This window comes from Macrotis lagotis, chromosome 1 (genome assembly GCF_037893015.1).
Source record: "Macrotis lagotis isolate mMagLag1 chromosome 1, bilby.v1.9.chrom.fasta, whole genome shotgun sequence".
Lineage (NCBI taxonomy): Eukaryota > Metazoa > Chordata > Mammalia > Peramelemorphia > Peramelidae > Macrotis > Macrotis lagotis.
Window position 1 is genome coordinate 227,603,674 of NC_133658.1, and position 22,193 is coordinate 227,625,866.

The window sequence follows — 22,193 nt, forward strand, 5'->3', positions numbered from 1 at the left end:
CTTGCTAACTTCTCTCAGGTCAGCAATTATAGTATAGGTGAGTTAAGGAGGGTGAGAATTATCAAAATAAGATGCTAGCAACTGTAGTACATGGCAACACAATAACACACACAATTATGAAAATCAACACAGGCCAACATTAGTCTGTATCTAACATGAAATCAAGATACCATGGGAGACAATTCAAATTGTCTTCAAATTCTGTCCCATTTTTTTTCCTGAAACCAACCATCTAGTGCAATGTCAGGTCCATAGGAACAGCAGTTTTACTTCTCTCTTGCTGTCTAGACCCCAAGGCAAGGGACTTCTGTAAATCTGATTCTCTGATTTATCTATCCACCTTTAAGGTCAGCAGTTGATGTGGTGGTGGACTCTCTTGTCCTATGCCTAGTGTTTGTGATCACCAAGTAACACCAGTGCAATTTTATTTGGCCTTAACAGTCTGTGATCTTTGTACAGGATTAGTTTCAACAATGAAGCTGAAGCCTATAAGAAAGCTTTAGCTGTCCTTTCCAGAGGAGCAGTTCTCATCTAACCATCTGGGACAGGGAGACAAAGTCAAGCTTACCTTACCAAGTTCTTTGGGGACATTAACACAAAAGTAAAGACCTCTGAGTGGGACTTTCTGAAACAGTTCCTCTGGGAACTTCCACTGACAACAGAGTACCCCTTAAGACCCCCTCTTATTGCAATTTTAGTTTACCTATTTTGAGGGATTCCAGAAGATAATTCTAGGCATCTCTGGAATCCAACTACCACAAATTCAACATTACTGGGAGGAATCCAGTGGCTTACTCTATGCTGCTTATATATGGAGAATAGAATGAGGCCCTGGATTCCTCATGACCAGAAAAGTGATTGTCAACATAATCAAATCACAAGACAGTGCCCTTCTCAACTATAAATGTATCAGAGGTGCCTGTATTCTAGATTCCTAGACTAAGAATGTCCAAATAGCTAGTAATTTTAAATTCTAATTCCCTAGTCAGACAGATGGACTAAGAAACTCAGCAGACAGGTAAATGATAACTCAATAACCTAGGAAGGACAAGAAGCAATAAGCATCTGCAGAGCAGTGATATTCCCAGTATCTTTTGCAGAAAGGGATGACATCAGCACTCAGCTGAGGGTCATGTAGTTTTCTCTATTATTGGGAGGGAGCTGTGTCTTTTTAACTAGCTCATGATCTCTCCACAAAAGAAGTAGATGGCAATCAGGGATTGAGGAGGTATTTGGAACTTTTGGTGTTCTAGCAAAAAGAATAGGAAAGAATAGGGTCTGCAAGAGAGTCCTGTTTCTCCTCTTGTACTAACCAGTGACTGTACCTCCATCCCACTCCACAATGATTTAAATTAAAACATTAGAATGGTATTTTATTATATATTTTATATTTTTTAGTATTAGTCATAAAATAACCCATACCAACTGTACCTCTTCAGGTCACTGATGATCACTACGATCAGAAGCACCATTGCTTTGACACTGATAAGAGTTGCAGAAAATTTTCAGGAGAACAAAAGGTTTATTTATGGCCTGTTATTTTTTTAACTTGAGAGGCTATTGAAAGCAAAGTTGTTATTCAATGATTATATAACTTTTCAATTGGTCCCTGGGTTTGGGTGTCTAAGAGAAGGGGTGACACAGGAGATAAAACAGATTTCAGTTAGGCAGTAAGCTCAAGGTACTAAAAATCTGAATAGAATGAGTTGAGCTGGGGTAGCTAGAATAATTGGTCAGAAAGAAATAATGAACTCTCAATCATCGGTTTTCCAAAACCAACAACTAAACACAGTGCTCTTTAAAAACAAAATAAAACAAAAAGTCAAACCAGGAACAGTCTAAGATCTTTTTAAAAAAAGATATGCAATTGGTCTTTCCACCCAGATGTCCACTCTCCTAGCAGAGTTAAAGTAGGGTTTTTGAAGGTATACTGCTTGTGCTTGGTTTAGAGCTTTGTTTTTTGTTAATTTACAAAAAGCAAAAGGATAAACCTAATCCAATTGGAGTAGACTGCATTTGGGTTATTTTTTTAAACCAACATAAAGTGTTATAGTATTATTAAAGGCTATCAGAGAGCCCAACCTGAGGTGTAGGGAATAAAGAGAGCATAATTTGAAGCATGGTTATATGAACATAAATGAGACTCTCTCTAAACATTTTTTTTGCTTTGCATCTATCCAGCTGTGAGTTCATTGCTAAGAATGGTTAATCATTTTGGTATTATAAACATCACATCAATAAAACTGAATTTTAACAATAATACAGGTTATTTGTGTCAGAGACCTGTGCTAGTGACTGTCCTTAAAAAATAATCATATTTGAATGTTTGAATAAGTTAATAAATCTCTTATTAATGCTGTATCAAACATTCCCTTTAAAGTTGAATATCTAACAACTAAATTCTCAGTCACTCGGTAACAATTCTATTTTCAAAAATGTAATACAATATATAATATTGCCTGCAAACTATGTATCTGATTGGCATTAATGAATATTTGTAACATATTATTGCATTCTTTTTTAATAGTAAAATTTTTTGCCAGTTACTTTATGTGTAAAACTCAGACACACTAAATATACTCCTTTCAGAACTGCCTAGTCATCATTCACAGAAGGGTTAGTCCAGTGGGCACGTTAAAAACCACTGTTTTGACTACCTAACGTGCATATGTTTGACAAAATTTCTCAAATGAAAAACATGCTTAAGTTCCCCTGCTCCCTCCACCCCACCCAAATAAATCATGTTATTGATGTATCCCTCCCTTAAAGAGTGCCCCAATTCCTCCATAGGGACTAAATGAACCTTGTTTCGCTCAGGCCTGCCAAGCGAATAAGAACCCCCTCACAAATAAAAGCATTTACTTTCAGAATAATTTGAAACAGTTTTCAGGCTCACAGAACCAGCTGAGCTTGCAGCAATCTGAACAAACCTTGGTTTTAGAAAACAGTACATCGACTGCAAAAACTATATTTTAACAAATGTTCTCTGTGCTCCATAGGCAGAATAAAAGGGCAAGAAAAGGTGACCTTCCCCCTTGTCTTCTTGTTATCTCTTGTGTGCAGATGATTATATAGAAAGAGTGAGAAGGTAAAAGGGAGGCATCTTGTCATACGAAGACTTTGGCCAGAGCATCTGCTCCAGCACTGGCGATGTAACATTTAGATGGATGGAATGCCACATCATGAATTGATTCCTCAAATTTTTTTCGATGAGCTGTGAATTCTTGGATACAAGTCTTGCTTTCTAGGTTCCATAAACGTATTGAACAGTCATGACCTAAATAGCAAAGAAAGTGAAATTTTAAAAAACACTCAATTACATAGAGGCATAAAGAATGTTTATATTTTTGTTTGATGTACTTACTGCCAGACATCAAGTATAGGCCATTAGGATCAACTGCTAAACTTGTGACAGCTTCTAAATGAGCAACCATTGAATGGATCAGTTTTCCTTTGAAAAAAGAGATTATTACTCATTATTTTTCTCAGTGTGGACAAAGTAAACTCCTACTTATCTTTGGGTAAATTAATTGTCGAGAAGATTATCTTTGTGGCTGGGGGACCATGGATAATCAAAAGTGTTTTCCTGGGTCATTTTTTTCTTCCATCTACTTAAAAAATAATGGGTTTCATTATTCAGTTTTTAAAAAAGTAAACACAATTGCTGTCTCTAATAGGGACATCTACTTTGGAATTGCCTATATCTGAGGACTTATGACTTCTTTATTTATGCCACCCAACTTTGGATAAAACATCATGTGTTGTTTCAAAGGTAATATATAACTTTATTAGCACTTTTTATAATGTTGTTTTCTAAAAAAAAAAAAAAGCATTAGTGTAGTAGAAAGAGACCTTGAATTTGGAGTAAGAGGATCTGGCCTTTTCCTTTACTTGTACGTGCTCTAGGACCTCAGACAAGTCATAACCCAAGCTTCCACATCAGTAAAATGTTCTTTAAGGCCTATTCTTAGGGCCTCTAGATTTAAGGCACATTAAGTATTATATAAAAAGAAGTCACAGTAACAAGGGTAAAGGTTCCCGTAAGTTGCACTTGCATGCAAGAAATGCTCAGATCATAGCTTCAGAATTCCACCAGGTTTTGTTTGTTGACCAAACTTGAAAAGATGATCCCTAATGGGTGGACTCTCCTCTTCCAAAAGCTAGAACCTTCTCTGTATTCAGTTTAAAATTTTTGCTATGCCAAAAGGAAAAGAACAGTAATCAATTACAGGTTCTTTTTATTTTTATTTTTTTACAGAAAGAAAAAAGTTACATAAATATATTAGGGAAATTTTTTTTGCAATGTTATTTATCTGCAGCAGACATCATAACTGTTACCAATTTAAGTGAAAGTCAAGTTCATAAAACAAAAGGTAGAAATTCTTAGTAAATAATAACAGTCAATTTAGTAATCTAGGTCTCTTCTAACTTTTCAACTATTCCACTAAAATTTGTGGATGTCGCCTATTGTCAAGTCATTTAAAATTTTAAAAATATCTGACAAATGCTAGGAAAAAAGGTGAATATAAACTGAAGGATCAGAGTTTTGTTTTGTTTCTTCTCCTCTCCTCACTCTTAGGTCTGAGGATTAAAAAGACTATGAAGTATAGTTAAAATGACAAAGTATTTGTAAACTATGGACCCAAGTTCAAATTATTTCACTGCTCCTCTAATTATCTGAATGAATTTGGCATATCTCTCTGGACCTTAGTTTACTAACATGCAAAAAAGGATGATGTTTGATTAGAAGACCTCGAAGAGTCCTCCAAGTTCTGTATCTGTGATGCTGTCAGAGTCTAACAAGGAGTCATTTAAAATGATTTGCCAGAACAATATGAACACACTTATTTATATTCATATGGATAAGGCATCATGCTACCTGTATTTATAAACAGAAAATTACAAGCTATTGGAAACACTATAAAATGAAGTTAATTCTTGGCTGATCTCGATTAGTTACAAAACTGCAGCTAAAATGTGGTGGAGTGGGGGAAGGGGAGAGGAGATACTATATGGCATAGGGGACAGAGCTCTGGGTCTAGAGTCAGGAAGAATTGAGTTCAAATCCAATCTGTGATACTACCTAGTTGTGTAACTTTGGATAAATCACTTAATGCTGCTTGCCTCAGTTTCCTCATCCTGTAACATGAACTAGAAAAGAAAATGGCAAAGCACTCCAGTATTTTTACTAAAAAAAAAAAAAACACCAAAAAACAAAAACCTCCAATAGGATCATGAAGACTCGTGAACATAACTGAAACAACTGAATGATAACAAGAAGCCAAAGTGGGAAAGTGCTTCAAACTCTATTCCTTACCCCCTTCTAATGAAACCACCAAGGAACAAATTAGATAATAATATTAATAATCATAATCATAATCATTTTGATTTGTTTACTCTCACAAAAATAATTTGCTATTAAGAAGAATATCTCTTACCAGTATTATTATCATAAAATTTAATGTGTCTATCTTCATGAGCAGTAATACTGATTGGAAGGGTAGGATGACTGATAACTCTATTTATTTGGCAGGACACGTTAGTGGCTAAGGAAAAAAATTAAAAAAATAGAAATTAGTCATGAACATTTTTACAACACTAAGTTTACTACATAAATCTTAAAAATTTAACTTTAATTTGTTTCTAAATAGGTCATTTTGTGGCTATCTCCCCAATTTTACAGGGGGGGAAAAAAGACACTTAAAATGCTAATAGAATTATTTTCTTGCCATCTACTGCCTACAGTATACATTTACTTTTTTTGTCATATCTCTTCCTCAGACTTTTTTCTACTTTAAAAATTTCCACTCTCACCACTAACCAGAAAACTTTCATCTCCTGAGCAATAATACTTATTTCCATGGCATTTTCTAGTGTCTTTTCATAAACACCATCTTACTGAAACTTGTGACAACATACCAAGAGGGAAAAATTCTTTTACTTTGAAAAAATAAATATGGAAAAGGTTTTTTTTTTCTTACTGTATAACTAAGGCTTTTTCTCCCCTAAGTACTCTTGTAAGAGGTAGGTTGCATCATTATCAGACCAGTGCTCCACAATGGACTATGGGTGTATTCATCATAATAAGAGCATGCATTTTTTTTTGTAAGGCAAAGGAGTTAAGTGGCTTGCCCAAGGCCACACAGCTAGGTAATAATTACGTGTCTGAGGCCATATTTGAACTCAGGTACTCCTGACTCCAGGGCCAGTGCTCCATGCCACCTAGCCACCCCAAGAGCATGCATTTATAATAGTGTTCACTTTACAACTTTCAAAATGCCTTCAAATTTATTATCATTTGATCCTCACAGTAAAACAGAAGTTTAGAGTATAGACATTATTAGCCCCATTTTTCAAATGAAGAAACAGGTTTGAGAAAAAAAAAATTGCTTCTGATTGCAAGATTAGTTAAATGACAGTAAGAGAATAGACTACATAGGGTTTGTAGCTTTTCTCACTTGTCATCCTAATGAAGTGTAACTAGCAAGCTAGGAAAGCCTAATGCCTTCACTACCAGGAATTCTTAAATCTCCTTGTTAGGTATGCCCCAACAAAATCAGTCAAGAAAATTGATATTAAAATTCTTTTTTAAAGATGAAGTTGTTTAAACCTTTTTCTTTATTCAAATATTAGTTTTTTAATAAAAGAAAATGGAAAGCTTACATTAGAACTTAAATATATCATCACAGTATAGTTAGTATAATAAGCTTCTATCTAAAATTTAAGATACAATCTTTCTTTTAGAAAAATAGATAGCAAGTTATGAACTGATTGCATTACACATGTAAATAGAAACCAAAAATGGAATGAAAAAATTTCTAGTCATTATGGAAAACAACTTGAAAGTAAACTTCCAAATCAACTGTGCATAGTTTTTGGCTTTGGTGATACCACTAAAAAGTCTAAATCCTAAGGAGGTAAAAGAGAGAAGAAAAGGTCCCATGTGTACAGTAATATTTATGATAAATCTTTTTGTAGTGTCAAACAATTGAAAACTAAGGAGATGATCATTAATTGAGGTGTGGCTGCACAAATTATAGTATATGAATTAGTGGAATATTAATGTGCAGTACAAAATGAAAGGAATCGTTTCATAGAATTGTGGAAAGATTGCATGAACTGCTATGGAGTGAACAGAATCAGTAGAACAATTTATATAATGGTAACACACTAAAGTAAAACACAATGGAAAGATTTAAGACCTGTGTTTAACCATTCCAGAGAACCAATAATCAAATGAGAGGTGATGGACTCAAGGAGTATAAGACACATCTTTGGACACAGTCACTTTAGGATTCTGTTTTCTTAGACTTGGCATATTTCCTGCAAAAGTTTAATTTTTTTCTTTTTATTTATTACAGGTCGGGGAAAGACATCTAAAACAGGAAGGAAAGTAGCAGGAAGGGAGGAAGGATATTACTAAAGTACTTTTATTTTTATTTGATGAACAGAAGGAAGACTAGAAAGAATCAGCGACAAGCAGGACAGCTTAGAAAACTATGTATTGAATTTGTTCTATATCTAAAAAGAAAAGCTAGCTATATATAACAAAGATTTGCAACTTCATTCCCAAACATCTTTTGATGTTCTATGCATATGGAAATACTTTATTTAGTGTTTTAAGTTCAGAGTAAAAATATTTCTAAAAAATATTCTAAAAAATATTTTAGGAGGAACAGTACTCAAATGCCAAAAAATAATCACAATCAGTGCTTGATGGGTTGCTTCCATTTACAATTTTTCATAAGACAATATAGAATTAATTTAAATTGGTACACATACTTGTATCTAAGTTGGCTTCTAAAGTGAGAATACGTTGTTGTGTTTCCATGTTAAAGATGCTAGTATATCCATTGCTGAATGATGCTACCATATGGCTTGGATCACTGCTCACCAGATCCACAGAGGCAGGGATTCCCAGTTCTATGCCAGTCAAAACATTTTCAAAGAAAAAGTGATTAGAATTTTTATTTAGTAGTCTAGATGAAAATAATACTTTACAGCAAAATAAATGACATGATTTCTTAAAGAAACAAAATTTGTTTAAAAAGAAAGGATTAAAAAGAAAATCAATAATTTTATTAAGCTCCTATTAGGGGTCAAGTATGCTCAAAGAACTAAATACTAAGCTCAAAGAGCTTACAATATAATCAAGCAATAACACACATATACATTGGGGACACAAAGTGAAAATGTAAAAACAAAGGATACTAATAAAATTTTATTTGATTTTTTTTAAAAAAAAGTGAGCAATGTCTTGAAAAAAGCAAGGGATTCTGTAAGGCAAAGGAGAGGAGGGAGTATTTTTGAGGCATGGGGAACAATCAGTACAAAGGAGATATGGGAGATGGAATGTCATGTGTGAGGAACAGAAAGGACAATTTGGTCAGATCATAAGGTGAAGAAGAGTAATATGTAATGAAGCTGGAAAAAAACAAGTTGAGGAAAAAGCAAGTGAAGAGCTAAAGCCAAACAGAAGAATTTATACTTTATCCAAGATGTGCTAGAGAGTCAATAAATTTCCCCTGGAAACAGCATGGTTAGATCTATATATAAGGAAAATCTTTTTTGGCAGTAGTATGGATGATAGATTGGAGAAAGATATGGCAGGAAGAACAACTAGATAGCCAATAAGATAAGAGAGATCCTATGGAAGAGACAAAGGCAAGATGTGTGGCAAAAGAGACTGAGGAGCTGAGCATAGCATGATGGCTATGAACCTGGATAACTGGAAAAATGGTCATTTCTTGGATAGAAATAGGGAAGTCTGGTAGAAAAGTAAATTCTGGTGGAAAGACAGTGTGCTAAATTTTGGAGAAGTTAAAACTGAGATATCTATATGACACACAGTTTTACAAATCCAAAAGACAGTTATTGATCCATTAATAGTGCATGAGAGATTCAGGCTGGATATAGATATTTATAGATCATATGCGTAAAGATGATAATTACACCCACAGCAGCTAATGAGATTAGCAATGAATCGAGAAAACATTTGTTACATTTACTAAGCACTTATTATTACTTAATACATGAAAATATTATACTAAATCCCTGGAATAGAAAGCAAAAGTGAAACAATCCCTGTTCTAAGGAGCTTACATTTGATCAAATGTACAGAGAGAGAAAAGAGGACCCAGGACAGAGGCATGGGGGATACCTAAAGTTAAGTGAAATGATATGGATGATGAATCAGTAAAGGAAATTGTAAGGGAGCAGCCAAAGGGATAAAAGAAAAATTAGGAAAAAGAGAAAGGGTAAGGTCACAAAAACCTACAGAAAAAAAAGTATTCAGGAAAGGGTGGTTAATAGTAGTGTCAAATACTTCAGATATTCAGAGATTAAAAAAATGAATGAAAAAAATACCATTAAATTAGGCAACTAATAAATCACTGATAATTTGGGAAGGAGATTACAGGATAATAGAAATTCATATTGAAAGTTAGAGTGATACCAAGAAGCAAAAAAACAGGAGTTGAACCCAGACTGATTCCAACTAAGTACTCTATCAGATCACACTTGCCTCATCATGTGTCTCATGCTTTAGAGACTTACCTTTCCAAGAGACCTTGCTTCCACACTATACAATAACATCCACTCCCCTGGCAGTGATACACACTGCAATTTCCTAAATTTCAAGAGTAAGGAACCCCCTTCTCTTCCCTCTATACCAATATATTGTTTTGGCAAAACCACTGAATCAGCAGTACTAATTCACTAGACCTTAAGTACTCCATATAAATACTAGTTTCCCCAAGTATTCACCATTCTTTAGTTTTAGCAACCAGGTCAGTTTTCCATCTCCAAAATAGTCAGCCTATTGGCTGGGGAATGAATGGCAGCTGGGTGCTCACAAAACCTTAGACAGGTACTTGTTCCTCCTCTGCTGCTCAGTACCATAACATCTTCAATACATGACTGACACATTTTATGATTTATTAATATAAAACTCTAAACAAAAAGGCAAATCATATTTTTATAAGCTAGAAAAGCAACACTATTGAAACATGGCAGCTGGAGAGCACAGTGGATAGGGCACTGAGTCTAGGATCAGGAAGATGTGAGTTCAAATTCCACTTTAGACACTTAACTAACTGTGGTTCCCTGAGAACTCAGTTAAGTTCTGTCTGCCTCAATATTCCCATCTATAAAATGGAGTTAATAATACCACCCGAGTTGTTGTGAGGATAAAATGAGAAAGCTGTTAAGCTCTTTGTAAACTTTAAAGTATTAGATCAATGTTAGCAGCTATTATTATTAATAGTGATTATCATAATTGTTCCTAAACACAAGTCTGTCCACAAAATTTTCTTACTAAATAATCTACAGTATATTTCTAGAATCAAATACAAATTCTTTAGCTTGGCATTTTTAAGACTCTTCAAAACTAACTTCAGCTTATATTTCCAGACTTATGTAATATTATTATTATTGTTGTTGTTGTTGTTGTTGTTGTTGTTGTTATTGTCTTTGTTCCAAACAAACTGGATCATCTGTTTTCTAAGTTCAGCATTCTATCTTTCATCCTTTTGCCTTTATACCTGGAATTTCTCATCTCGATGTAGAATCTATAGTTGCCTTCTAGGCTCAGCTCACACACCACTTCTGAGATCCCTGATCACTCCAGCAGATAATATTTCTTTTTCCTTACATAATCATTTATATATATGCATCGGTTTACATTTTAAATCCCTACAGTACAAGAAACATATAGAATAAGAAAGGATCAGCCTTCAAATTGGAAGGCCTGGATTCAAGACTCACTACTGCTACATAAGAGCTGTGTAACCAAGTAACAATCTCTCAACACCTCAGGTAAGACCCTAATGTTACATTACATAGGAGTCGTCAATTTTTATTAGTGGAAGGAGATTTTTTTATACATACATACATACATACATACATACATACATGCATACACACACACACACATATAGCCAGTCTCTATGAAGAGATGAAGAAAAGAAGAGAAAGAAATAAAGGGAGGAAAGGAGAGAGGGAGGATGAGAGAGAGAGAAATCAGATTTCCAGGAAAATATATATGGGATCTGGTTTTGTTTTGTCTTTGAATTCCCATTTTGTACTATACTGAATTGTATATTGTAGAAGTTTAATAAATACTTACTGGACTGGGATCTTAAAATTATACATTCTAAATTATAATTTATTTTAAGAAATACAAATAAAACCTACTTTCTAGGCTTAAAAATTAATAACTCAAATTTCAATCTAAATAAGATTTCAGAGCCCTATTTTATGTCCAGGATTGCATGGTTTTATAAAGACTGTCTATTTTGAAAAAAACAAAAATAGAAACAAAAATAGTATACCTTGATTATCATTAAACACACTTAAGGCTGGAGAAATTTCAGTTGTATTCCATAAACGAAGAGTGCCATCTGCTGAACAGGACAATAAACGCTGATGTATTCCACTATAAGCCAAACCCCAGACTGCATCTGTGTGGCCCAGTAGTGCGCCTCTTAAAACAGAAGGGTCTGAACAGAAACAAAATACAAGACAAACATGCAAATTCAAGAAGGAAGACAGATTAATAAACAAGTAATAAAAATTAGCTAAATTCAAAATAAATGTAAACACTGAAAAATAAGGAAAATACAATTTCTAATTTTCATTATTCTTATAAAATGCCCCCTGAACAAAATTAGAAAACCTCAGAAGTATAAAAAGGGAGGTAGATTGATTATTCAATGTATCTAATCCCAGATCTTTAATCCTCATTTCCAGTCAGTCATCAAAATTAACCTTCATGCTTTGTGTTTTGCAAGTTTGTTCCTACAGGAAAAACCTTAAATTTTGTTTTAATTCAAATATACATCACATAGCCCTGTTCATCCCTGTAATCAAAATCATCTGATATCTTAATTCTGCCCTTCAAAAAGTACCTAACTAATACCAATTTGGTATCATCTACTAAAGTAAGTACCAAGTTGTTCTGTGCCTCTTGAATTGCTTGAGTGTTGATATAATTTCAAATAATATTTATTTTAAATAATATTTAATAGCTTAGCTTCAGTAAAATTTTAAAACAATTTTCTACATAATGTGATAGGGACATTTTTAAAAGCACACATTTCCCTAGTTCAAGGTGACGAATGCTAAGTGAATTTATAGTTAGTGGTAGATAGGATTAAGGTTTCATGGTTTCCAAACTAAAGGGGACTTTTAAAAAATCTGTTGGGCTCTTAAATATTTTGGTGACATGAACTTTAAAAATAAGATTTACGTGAGTACCTTAGACTAGGAGGCATACTACTCATTTCTTCTTGTTTCTAAAGTGTGCTTTCAGTAATGGGTCCAGAAAACTAAGAAAACATCAAAACCTCTGACAGTAATTCATAGGATCTTCAGGCAATGTAGAAATGACAACACTAATTTGCCTGTGAAAGCTATAAGAAAAGCTATGAGTATAGGTTAGCTGGTGCTATTCTCAAACAGTACTTTGGCATCAGTGTCAGCCTAACTTTTGTAATCAATTAAACTAGAAGAAAAAATTATGTTCACTTTAAAGATATTGTTCCCCCTTACACACTAGATTGCCCAAACTCCTAAATTTAGATGTCCTTTAGAACACATTAAAAATAAAGTTACTGTTTACTTTCACACAAGTCCACATATGCATATAGAAAAGGATAGCTACAGTAAATTTTCATATTTTAAAGCTATACATGTGTTTGAGTTACTTAGGGCAGAGGGAAGGAGGCCAGAAAAGAGGAATGCAAAGAACATACCATAAGAATCGTAGGGATCGATGTTTGGGTTTGTTGTATTCCAGCCCTGAATAAGGCCATCTGTCCCTCCACTGTAACACTGTTCACCATTGCTGCTCATTACTACACAGAGGACTGGACCTCTGGGAGGGTGGAAGAAAATAAAATGATATTCTACCCATGAACAAATCATATTGATAATAATCCTTGTTCAAGGAAAAATGTTTCATAATTCATGTGTCAGTCTCTTTCTATTTTTTAATATGCAAAGAATACAATGGCCAAACCATAATTTAAGTTTCCCCCAACTGAATAAAAATCAATAGTATGAAGTAATTCTTGAAGTTAAAATGGAAGAAATCTAAGTTCAATTTATTTGAATCAAAACAATAAAATTAACTTCAAACATTTATTTAGATTATTTTGAGAACAAGATGATTTGGGGAAATTTATGTTTTAATGCTCCTAATTTTTTCAGTTTTCAAATACTGAAATTTTGCATATAAATGAATTTAATTTAAAGGAAACATTATGTTATTGTAAACACCTAAATGTTGCAATGGTAAGCCTGCTTTTAGAGATATATCATTTTCAGGTTAACTATTTTGCTTACATTTGCAACTAAGCATGAATGAAATTATATAAATTCTAAATATTTTAATTTACAATCATATAGTATCAAAAAGCACACACTTACTTATGAGCTCTGAAGGTATAGATAGGCTCCACATCAAGAGAGGTACTCCTAGATAAATTATTTTTTTCAAAAAGAAGAAAATGTCTTGTATTACTATATTCTACAACTGCTATTACAAAAACATCTTATGACAAGCTTTAAGTATCCAACATGCTAACAAGAAACTGTTACAAAAGAAACATAAGATTAATTCACAATGTAGCGAAGTGTGGAGTCCTGGAAATTGGAGTCAAGATGATCTGGGTTCAAATTTCAGCTCTGACATTTAACTAGCTCTATATAGCTCACAAAGCTATTTGAGCATAATTCCTTATAAATAAAATAGGACTATAACATCTTTAGTTTCCACTGAACAGAACTCTTATGGAGACTGGAATCAGATAAGGTCAAGGGTAATTGAAGGTACACTGTATAGAGCACTGGGGCAGGGTCAGAAAGATTGGTCTCAGACACTTTCTAGCTTTTGCAAATTACTTAACCTTGTTTGTCTCAGTTTCTGCAACTATAAAATGGGGAAAGCAATAGCACATACTTCCTAGGGTTGTGAAGATCAAATGAAATAAGACTTGTAAAAACACTTAGCAGAGTGCCTAGCACATAGTAGTTTGTAAATCTTTGTTCCCTTCCCTGATGCATCTCATAAACTAATTTGCCAACTAAAAATAAATAATACATACATATATATATATATATATATATATATAAATATCAAGAAACAGAATGAGAAAATTAGGACTGGAAAGGATCTCGGACATCTAGTCTCTTTATTTTATAGATGGAGAAACTGAGGCCCAGAGAGGTGAAGTGATATGCCCAAAATCAGACACGTAGTAAGAGTCAGGAGGGAGATTTAACCTAGATCCTCTAACTGCAAAAAGACTCTCCACTATTCAGTAGTATAATGTGTAAAGGACTCTCCCTTAGAGTTAAGGACAACTACTGGCTCCTGGACTCAAGCATATCTCAGTGTTTTGAGACAACTAAGAAAAATAGGCTACAAATGAACTTGCTGATACCAACTGGTGGGGGGAGGTCTCAAACTTTTTTATACTGTCACTCAAATATTTGGACATATAGACATAAACAGATGGATAAATAAACTTCAACTGCTATTATTTCAAGACATATGTTTAGCTGCAAACAAAGATATCAATGAATCAACCTGTTAAGCTTAGAATAATAATCCTTTTGAATAAAATAATAAAATTAAAATCAACCCTGAATAAAGAACAAAGATTGTGATGTTATATTTGTCTTCCATTCAAGCACTAAAAGGGATTTAATATAGATGGAAAAATAGTTGGATCACATATCAATTTAGTTCTGCATCTTAGAATTCCTATCTTTTCAAAGCACCCCACCTCCTGCTATCTATCTCCCAAATTAGCTAGTATTGATTTTACATAACTCACATATGTGTGTTTGTATGTGTTCACATAATGTTGCTTCCCTAATAGGAAGTAGATACCTTAAAAGTTGGGGCTTTTTCATTTGTCTTCAAAATTTTCTGACATGTTTACTGATTAAATGATATTATAAATATTATTAATATAATTTTGCTTGAATTTAACAGTAATCTTAAAACATTCACTTTAAAAAACATAAACCTAGATTAAGTTGCTCAGAAACAAAGTCCAGCTGTCAGACAATATGTACTTTTATATACCATAAACATGATACTAATGACCCAACATTTAAATAACAGCTCAAGGTTTATAAAGTACTTTACATTCTACACGATACATTCTTTTACTTCCTTAGCTGCTAGTGCTTCCCTCCTAAAATTACCTTTATTTATTTTGTACATGTGGTAACATACCTAGATCCATATAGATCATCTCCCTATGGAATTTTTTAAAATACTTCATAAAAGACTGAACTGTCCCAGTTGCTAGTCTTTCCTCCTCCTTAACAAATCATCCAGTATCTTTTATATATGCATATATATATATATATGTTTATATATATGTACCTATGTTCATTTTATGATACAGTTAAAAAATTATCATTTTGCTTTTATCCACCATCTGGGAAGTCACCTGATTTATATGTTATTTATATCTAAGTCAACTGTTTAGGAGGTTTCACAATTCTCACCTAACTTAAAGATTATCACAAAATACTCCTCTTTTTCTGACCTCAGTATCTCCTGGACACCTTTCCCAATGAGAAACAAGATGTCTCAATACCTGTAACTTTGCATTTCCCTTTTTCCATCCTCTCCAAATTGTATATTAACTGTGAGAAATCAAGTTTCTGGGTCCTCGGCAATTGAGGGCCTTGGATCTAGTTTGTTTCGCAAACTAATGCACTGTCAAATAGTCAAATAGTTACTTGGTGTAATTACTCAATTCCTTTCATCATAATGGTTCTGTAAGTCCCCCATGTGACCGAGGACCTTGGCTGAGAACTTTGGTGAGACTTCTACCTGTGGACCATCCATCCTTGATGTCCTCCTGATTCAACATCCAGTTAGGTGAAAGGTCCCTGATGAAGGAGTTACCTAAAAAAATTTCCTTAGGGAAGTTTGGCCTAAAAACAGGGGAAATTTCTAATTAAGAATAGAGCTCTCAAATTACATAAAGATTGGTTTAAAAGGTAAAAAAATTGCAATAGGTTCCATATTTGGTCTGAAGAAGATTGCTCTTAGAAAATTGTGTGCACTGATTTTTTGGTTAAATTTTTCTCTCCTGTTGTGTTGTCTATATTTTTATATGGAAAAAAAGAATATAAGAAGTGAAAATCTTTCTGAGAAACTTTTCTGAGTCTTCAGAAAGAAAGTCTTTCTCTGAATTCCTAACTCTAAGTCAAGTTAGAGAAACAGACAAGAGTTAGAGATAAGAATGGAATCTTTGTCCTCAGTCTGCAGAGACTTATGTCATTATAAAACTAATTAAAGAATAAATGTTTTCTCTGCTATAAATTTCTAAATTGTAGTTTGAATGCTTCTTTAAATGCTGAAGTGTTTAGTGAGTTTTGGGTACAATTCTGAATAATTTATTTTAAAGGAAAATTAGAATAAATCTCAGAGAAAGTTAAGTGGAAACAGCACTTAGATCTTTTATCATTCTTTCTCTGCAGAGTGGTCAATTTACTGTTTTAACACAAGGGGGAAAGGTGATTTAACTGATTAAAAAGAACCAAAGCTAGTTTAAAAGTAAAGTTCCAAAATAAAAAAAATGTATTTGCAGTATTAATTTTATCTGGTACCTAAGAAGTACCTATTTGTAACTCTATTTCTAGAAGTTTGTTTTTAAATCAAGGAGCAACTTAAAATTTAATTTGGAAAAAATGTGTTGTATTATCAGTATGGATATTTTATGAATGATAAAACAAAACTTTATTGCACAAGTAAACTAATGACAAAATCATCAGAAGGTAGTGGAACAGCCACGTATTTGTATGCTTTTGAAAACCCTAATGGCAACAATATTACAATCGTTGATTTTGTGCAGTAAAACTTTAAGCTAAATTCTAAGGGGGGGTGGGGGAAGTGTAGTGAAGATTAGGTTTTTTGGCAAGGCAATGGGGTTAAGTGACTTGCCCAAGACCACACAGCTAGGTAATTATTAAGTATCTGATGGCAAATTTGAATTCAGGTCCTCCTGATTCCAGGACTGGTGCTCTATCCACTGTGCCACCTAGCTGTCCTAGAAGATAAGTTTTATGGATAGTATGGGATATGACTGGGAAATAAAAACTAGAGTAATTTAAGCAGCTAGAAGAAAGTAATAAAAATGTCAGATCAAAATTTGGAAAGCAAAAAGAAAGATGTAGTTTTTCAAGGGTTCTAATTAAAGTCCACTAGAGGTATATAAAAATAAAGGAAGAAATAAAGTTTGAACAAGTACAAATGAGAGGAGAATGGGCAGAAAAGCTAAAGGGAGTCTGTTTACATTTACTATAAATGAAGGGTTTGAAAGAAAAGGGTTTTGGAGTATTTGGAAACACGATTTGAATCCTTTAGGATATGAAGGATATAAGAAACTTTCTGTTATCTTTATGTAGGCAACATTGAATTATTTTTTAATAACTAGCTTTTCCTGTCTATGTGACTTGTCCTCTTCAACCTTCAACCTAGATTATTAATGAAAAGCTTTGCGGAAAGGTGGGCTTGCATTATGAACACAATCTCTTAAGATTTCTTTATCTGTGATCTTCCTTGGGACTTTCTACTTAGGCAAGATTATAAAATCATATTAACCCTGCTGACCACGTGCTGTAACATTCTAACAAAAAATATCTGAGAAACTGGGGCCATACCCAATCAAAGTGGGGAAACCTACTAGTCTGTTTATTAGTAAAGAGTGATTTCTAACAGATAATTATGAAAATTATGAAATTGTACAAATAAATAGTCTGCAATACTTATGTCATTGAGTCACTTTAGTAACAGAAATATTAGATTCAAAGATTTCATTCTTTCCTTAGGGGTGAACTAATAAGAATGTATGGGTTAGTAACTTAAGAGTGGCCTGCAGTTTTCTGGGGTTTGGAGTCAACTATCATGTTGAGAAGAAAATGGCAAAACACAATGGTATCTTTGCCAAGAAAAACCCAAATAGGATATGAAGAATTAGACATGATTGAACAGCAAAAACAAAATTATGTATTCACTGTATGAAACTCTAGTATGTAATTATTCCTAAATTACAAATGAAATGTAAATAAGATGTTCATCACTCATTGTTGTTATTGCAACATGAGAACAAATAACCTAGCCCTAACCTATGACCCATTAAATTTTGATATTTGAGATAAAGTATTTATAACCATAATTTGAAATTGTACTGAATTCTGACTTCAGGTAATGATTTCAGGTATTGTTGTTTGAATTTTCATGAAGCCCAGAATCCAACAGTCAAGGGAAATGTTAATGTGTTGCCTATAGGGAATGTATTCCAGGAACTGCTACAAGTAGATATCTATCCCTAAAGAAAATTGAGGGGGCAACCTTGGCATAGGTTAAGGTAGAATCCTCCTGACTCACTTTACCATTGTGCTATTTCCATTCAAAAGAGGAAATTTCCCACCTGGTTAATTCTGAGGCTGGCTATAGATACCCTGAAAAGGACATGCAACTTTGTTCTGTGACTGGCTGTAAACAAGGACTCCTACTTGTAATTAAACAGAGGTAAGGGAGTTTTACCCTGTTATGGTTAATGTCAGGTCAGTTTGAGCCCTTGAGAGGCCAGTATTAATATTGTTATAACTATACCCCCCCTCCCTTTCCTTTCACAACAAATTTCTATAATCTAACATGAACTTGAGAAATTTTATTGTTTCTATACTAAATCTACTATGAATACTAAAACATGTGAGTTACAACAGGAGCTAAGCATGAAAAATCTTATTGTTTTCAATTTGAATTAGTAGTCAGTATCATATCCTAAAATATGTTTATGTCTATAAGATTAGGTCTGAGAAGTATATCATTCTTTGAGGGTGATATGGGGATAATATTATCGAAGGGAGGGAATAAGGCAAAAATGTAAAAGTTTTCTAATTAAATGAAGGAAAGCATTTGAGAAAGCAAAAGAATCAGAAGAAGTTCTCAAATGATTTCCAAATGTTTCTAACAGTATATACAGAGAACAACTATGATGGGCTGACCAAGCTGTTAGAATGCCAAACACATGTTTGTCAAAAAAGATTATTTTATGGAGAACTTACACAGGGCAAGTGCACACAATGGGATCAGAAGAAGTGATACAGGGGCACACTGAAGATCTCTCTTTGAGAACTTTAGAACTGGACAGCTAGGTGGCATAGAGCACTGGCCCTGGAGTCAGGAGGATCTGAGCTGAAATCCCGCCTCAGACACTTAACAATTGCCTAGTTGTGTAACCTTGAGCAAATCATTTAACCCCACTGCCTTAAATAATTTTTTTAAATTTTAATAAAAAAGAACTTTAGAATTGATTGTGCAGCACGAGAGACATTGGCACAGGACTGCCCAGCATGGTGTGCCCTCAGAGAGGGTGAGGCATTATATGAGCAAGGCAGAATTGAAGCAGCTCAAAGGAAACATGAAATATGTAAGTTTAGCGTACTCACCTCAAATGTTTACATGGCCTATTAGTGCCCAACCTATGATAGAACATTCTGACTTCATATTGTCAGCCATAGTTGGACACATCATAATTTGTTTCTAACATAATGATGTCATTGTGGTCATCTTTAATAACAAAGGACTAAAACCAACCATTTAAACATGGTATATTGATGTCTCAATCCCTATAATCCTATGTTTCCTGTTTTTTATTCCCTCCAAAATGTATATTAACAATTAGAAACCAAGCTTCTGGATTGCTGGTTACCAAGAATCTTGGGCCAAGTTTGTATTGCAAATACACACATCACCAAATAAATAGCTGTCTGGATGTTTCTCAATTTCTTTATTCCACCATAAAATATGTTCCCTGGAGCGATTACAAACTGCTTGAGGATAAACCTATTTCATTTTCCTTTGTCTCTGCAGTACAAAGGACATAAGGTTGAGGCAGCTAGTGTTAGAGAGGGCTGGGCCTGGAATCAGAAGATTTGAATTCAAATCCAGACTTAGACACATACAAGCTATGAGAACATGGGAAAGTCATTTAACCTCCATTCTCTTCCATTTCCTCAACTATTTTGTTGATCAGTTGTTTTCAGTCATGTTGGACTCTTCATGACCCTATTTGAGGGTTTCTTGGCAAAGATGCTGGAGTGGTTTGCCATTTCCTTCTCCAAATCGTTTTACAGATGAGGTTAAGTGACTTCTCCAGGGTTATACAACTAATATTGGAGTCCAGATTTGAGGAAGAGGAATATTCCTAACTCAGGGCCCAGCACTCTATCCATTGCCCTACCTAGTTACCTCTTCAACAATGGAATAAGAATAATAATAGCACCTGCCATTCATGGTGGTGGTGAGGATCAAATGAGATAATTTATTTTAAGTGTTTAGTACAATGTCTACCACATTAAGTGCTATATGTATATAAATAAAAATTCTCCTTCTCTTCCCTACTCCACAGTGCTTAGTTCATAATAGGTGCTTAGTACTGAGTGACTGAGGACTTGATCAATCAAGGACATTATTCCTTTTAAGGAATTATACTATATTCAAATGAAGCCTTATCTTAGTCAAGCAATTAACATGCTAAAATTTCACTAAGTCCTTTTAAGTCCTCTGAGTTTCTTTTGGAAATATCAAGTATCCAAAAGAAACCTCCAACTGATTTAGTCCTAATTCCTTCACTCTAAATTCTTTGTCTAGTAACTTCTCTCCCACCCACTAAAGTACTAATAATTACTATGTCCCCCCTCATTTTGGTTAAAGTGTTTTAGTAAACAATAATGAGAATCTTATACTGATCCACTAGTATTCCCTAAACTGGTCCAATCCTCATTATAACTCAAAAACAAATTAGAGAATCAAAATCACTATTCATGATTCTTCCTGAAAAAAAATACTCTGCGCCAAAATAAACGGGACTAGATGAAGGTAAAAACAATAAGCTATTATCTAATAAAATAGTATTTTATTAATTCAACTCAAGGTGCTACCCTAGAATCCTTGCCTATAAAACAAATCAGGCAGATTTCAGTAGTTTTCCTTAATTTTGTCCTACCATCTTAGTGCCTTTAAGGAAGAAAAAGACCCGTTTTAATTCTACATCTCTACACGCAATAAAACTTCAGGATACATTGGTTCTTGTTGAAAGAAATAAGTCATTTGAAGTGGTTAGAAACAAAAAAAATTTATTGAATTTTAACCTGTATTCCTCTAAGATTTTTTTTTTTTGGTTTGTTTTCTGTAAGGCAATGGGTTAAGTGACTTGCTCAAGGTTACAAAGCTAGGCAATTAAGTGTCTGAAGGCCACATTTGAAACCAAGTCCTCCTGACCCCAGGGCTGGTGCTTTATCCACTGTGCCACCTAGCTGCCCCGGCTAGGATTCTTAATGCAATCAAACTGACACTTCTTTAAAAGTGGGCACAACACCAAGGAAAATAATAAATGTCCAAGATACTTGGCAAATTGATTTATATAAATTCTTCCTGGAAGGGCCCTCTCTCATAGCTGCTTTTGCGGTCATGATTCAAGAAATTCGTGAGCTCTTCTCTATTCTACTACTCTTGGAAATTGAGGGAGAGTGTGGAAAGGTGGCAATTAAAATGTTTTATTATTATATTTAAGTCCTTGTTGCAAACACAGGCTTTTTATTTTTACTTTGGGGCTTACAAATGTGGACTTGCAGACTAATTTCAGTCACTATCGTAAGAATTTTCTGTCAGCGTCTAAGTATTTGATATCAAGCAAGTTGTACCTCAAGTTATGAGGTTTGGTTGGCAACCAAAGTTAAACAGACCAAGTAGTACCTTCAAGAGCAGAAATGATACCTTTTCTTCTATCAAAATTCTTACTAGGGAGATTGGCACAATTATGCACAACATAATTCTTTGGTAAATAACAGATAATCATGGCAATGGGGAAAGCAACAAAGTAGGAGTTTTAAAAGCATACATAGTAAAGGCAGATGAGAAAAGGCTGATGACAAAGGCAGGGCAAATGAATAACAGAAAGAAGAGAACTTATAAAGGAATGATCCAGATCCAGATCATTAAGCTTTTAAACCTGATTAACTTAAAGAGATAATCATAATTTCTTTTCCAGCTACTCATTACTTTTCCACTCTGCTATTATAATGCTGCTATCAAAAGAACACAATAAAATAACCCACCCCCAAAAATATTCACAGAGTATTTATAAGAAAAGTAA

General features: G+C 33.9%; 1 protein-coding gene across 3 annotated transcripts in view; it reads right to left on the minus strand.

Annotated features, from left to right (window-relative positions):
• The window catches only part of STRN (striatin), a 172,898-nt gene that overhangs the window by 10,812 nt on the left and 139,893 nt on the right, over positions 1-22,193 (minus strand). For all 3 annotated transcript variants that reach the window (XM_074209698.1, XM_074209700.1, XM_074209699.1), the window contains 7 exons: positions 13,429-13,476; positions 12,753-12,874; positions 11,331-11,498; positions 7,783-7,923; positions 5,439-5,546; positions 3,365-3,451; positions 1-3,277 (listed from right to left, as the gene is read on the minus strand). The exon at positions 1-3,277 is cut by the window's left edge. In XM_074209698.1, the coding sequence (XP_074065799.1) occupies positions 3,108-3,277; positions 3,365-3,451; positions 5,439-5,546; positions 7,783-7,923; positions 11,331-11,498; positions 12,753-12,874; positions 13,429-13,476 (844 nt within the window). In that variant the 3' untranslated portion in view covers positions 1-3,107. The remainder of the gene's footprint in view (positions 3,278-3,364; positions 3,452-5,438; positions 5,547-7,782; positions 7,924-11,330; positions 11,499-12,752; positions 12,875-13,428; positions 13,477-22,193) is intronic.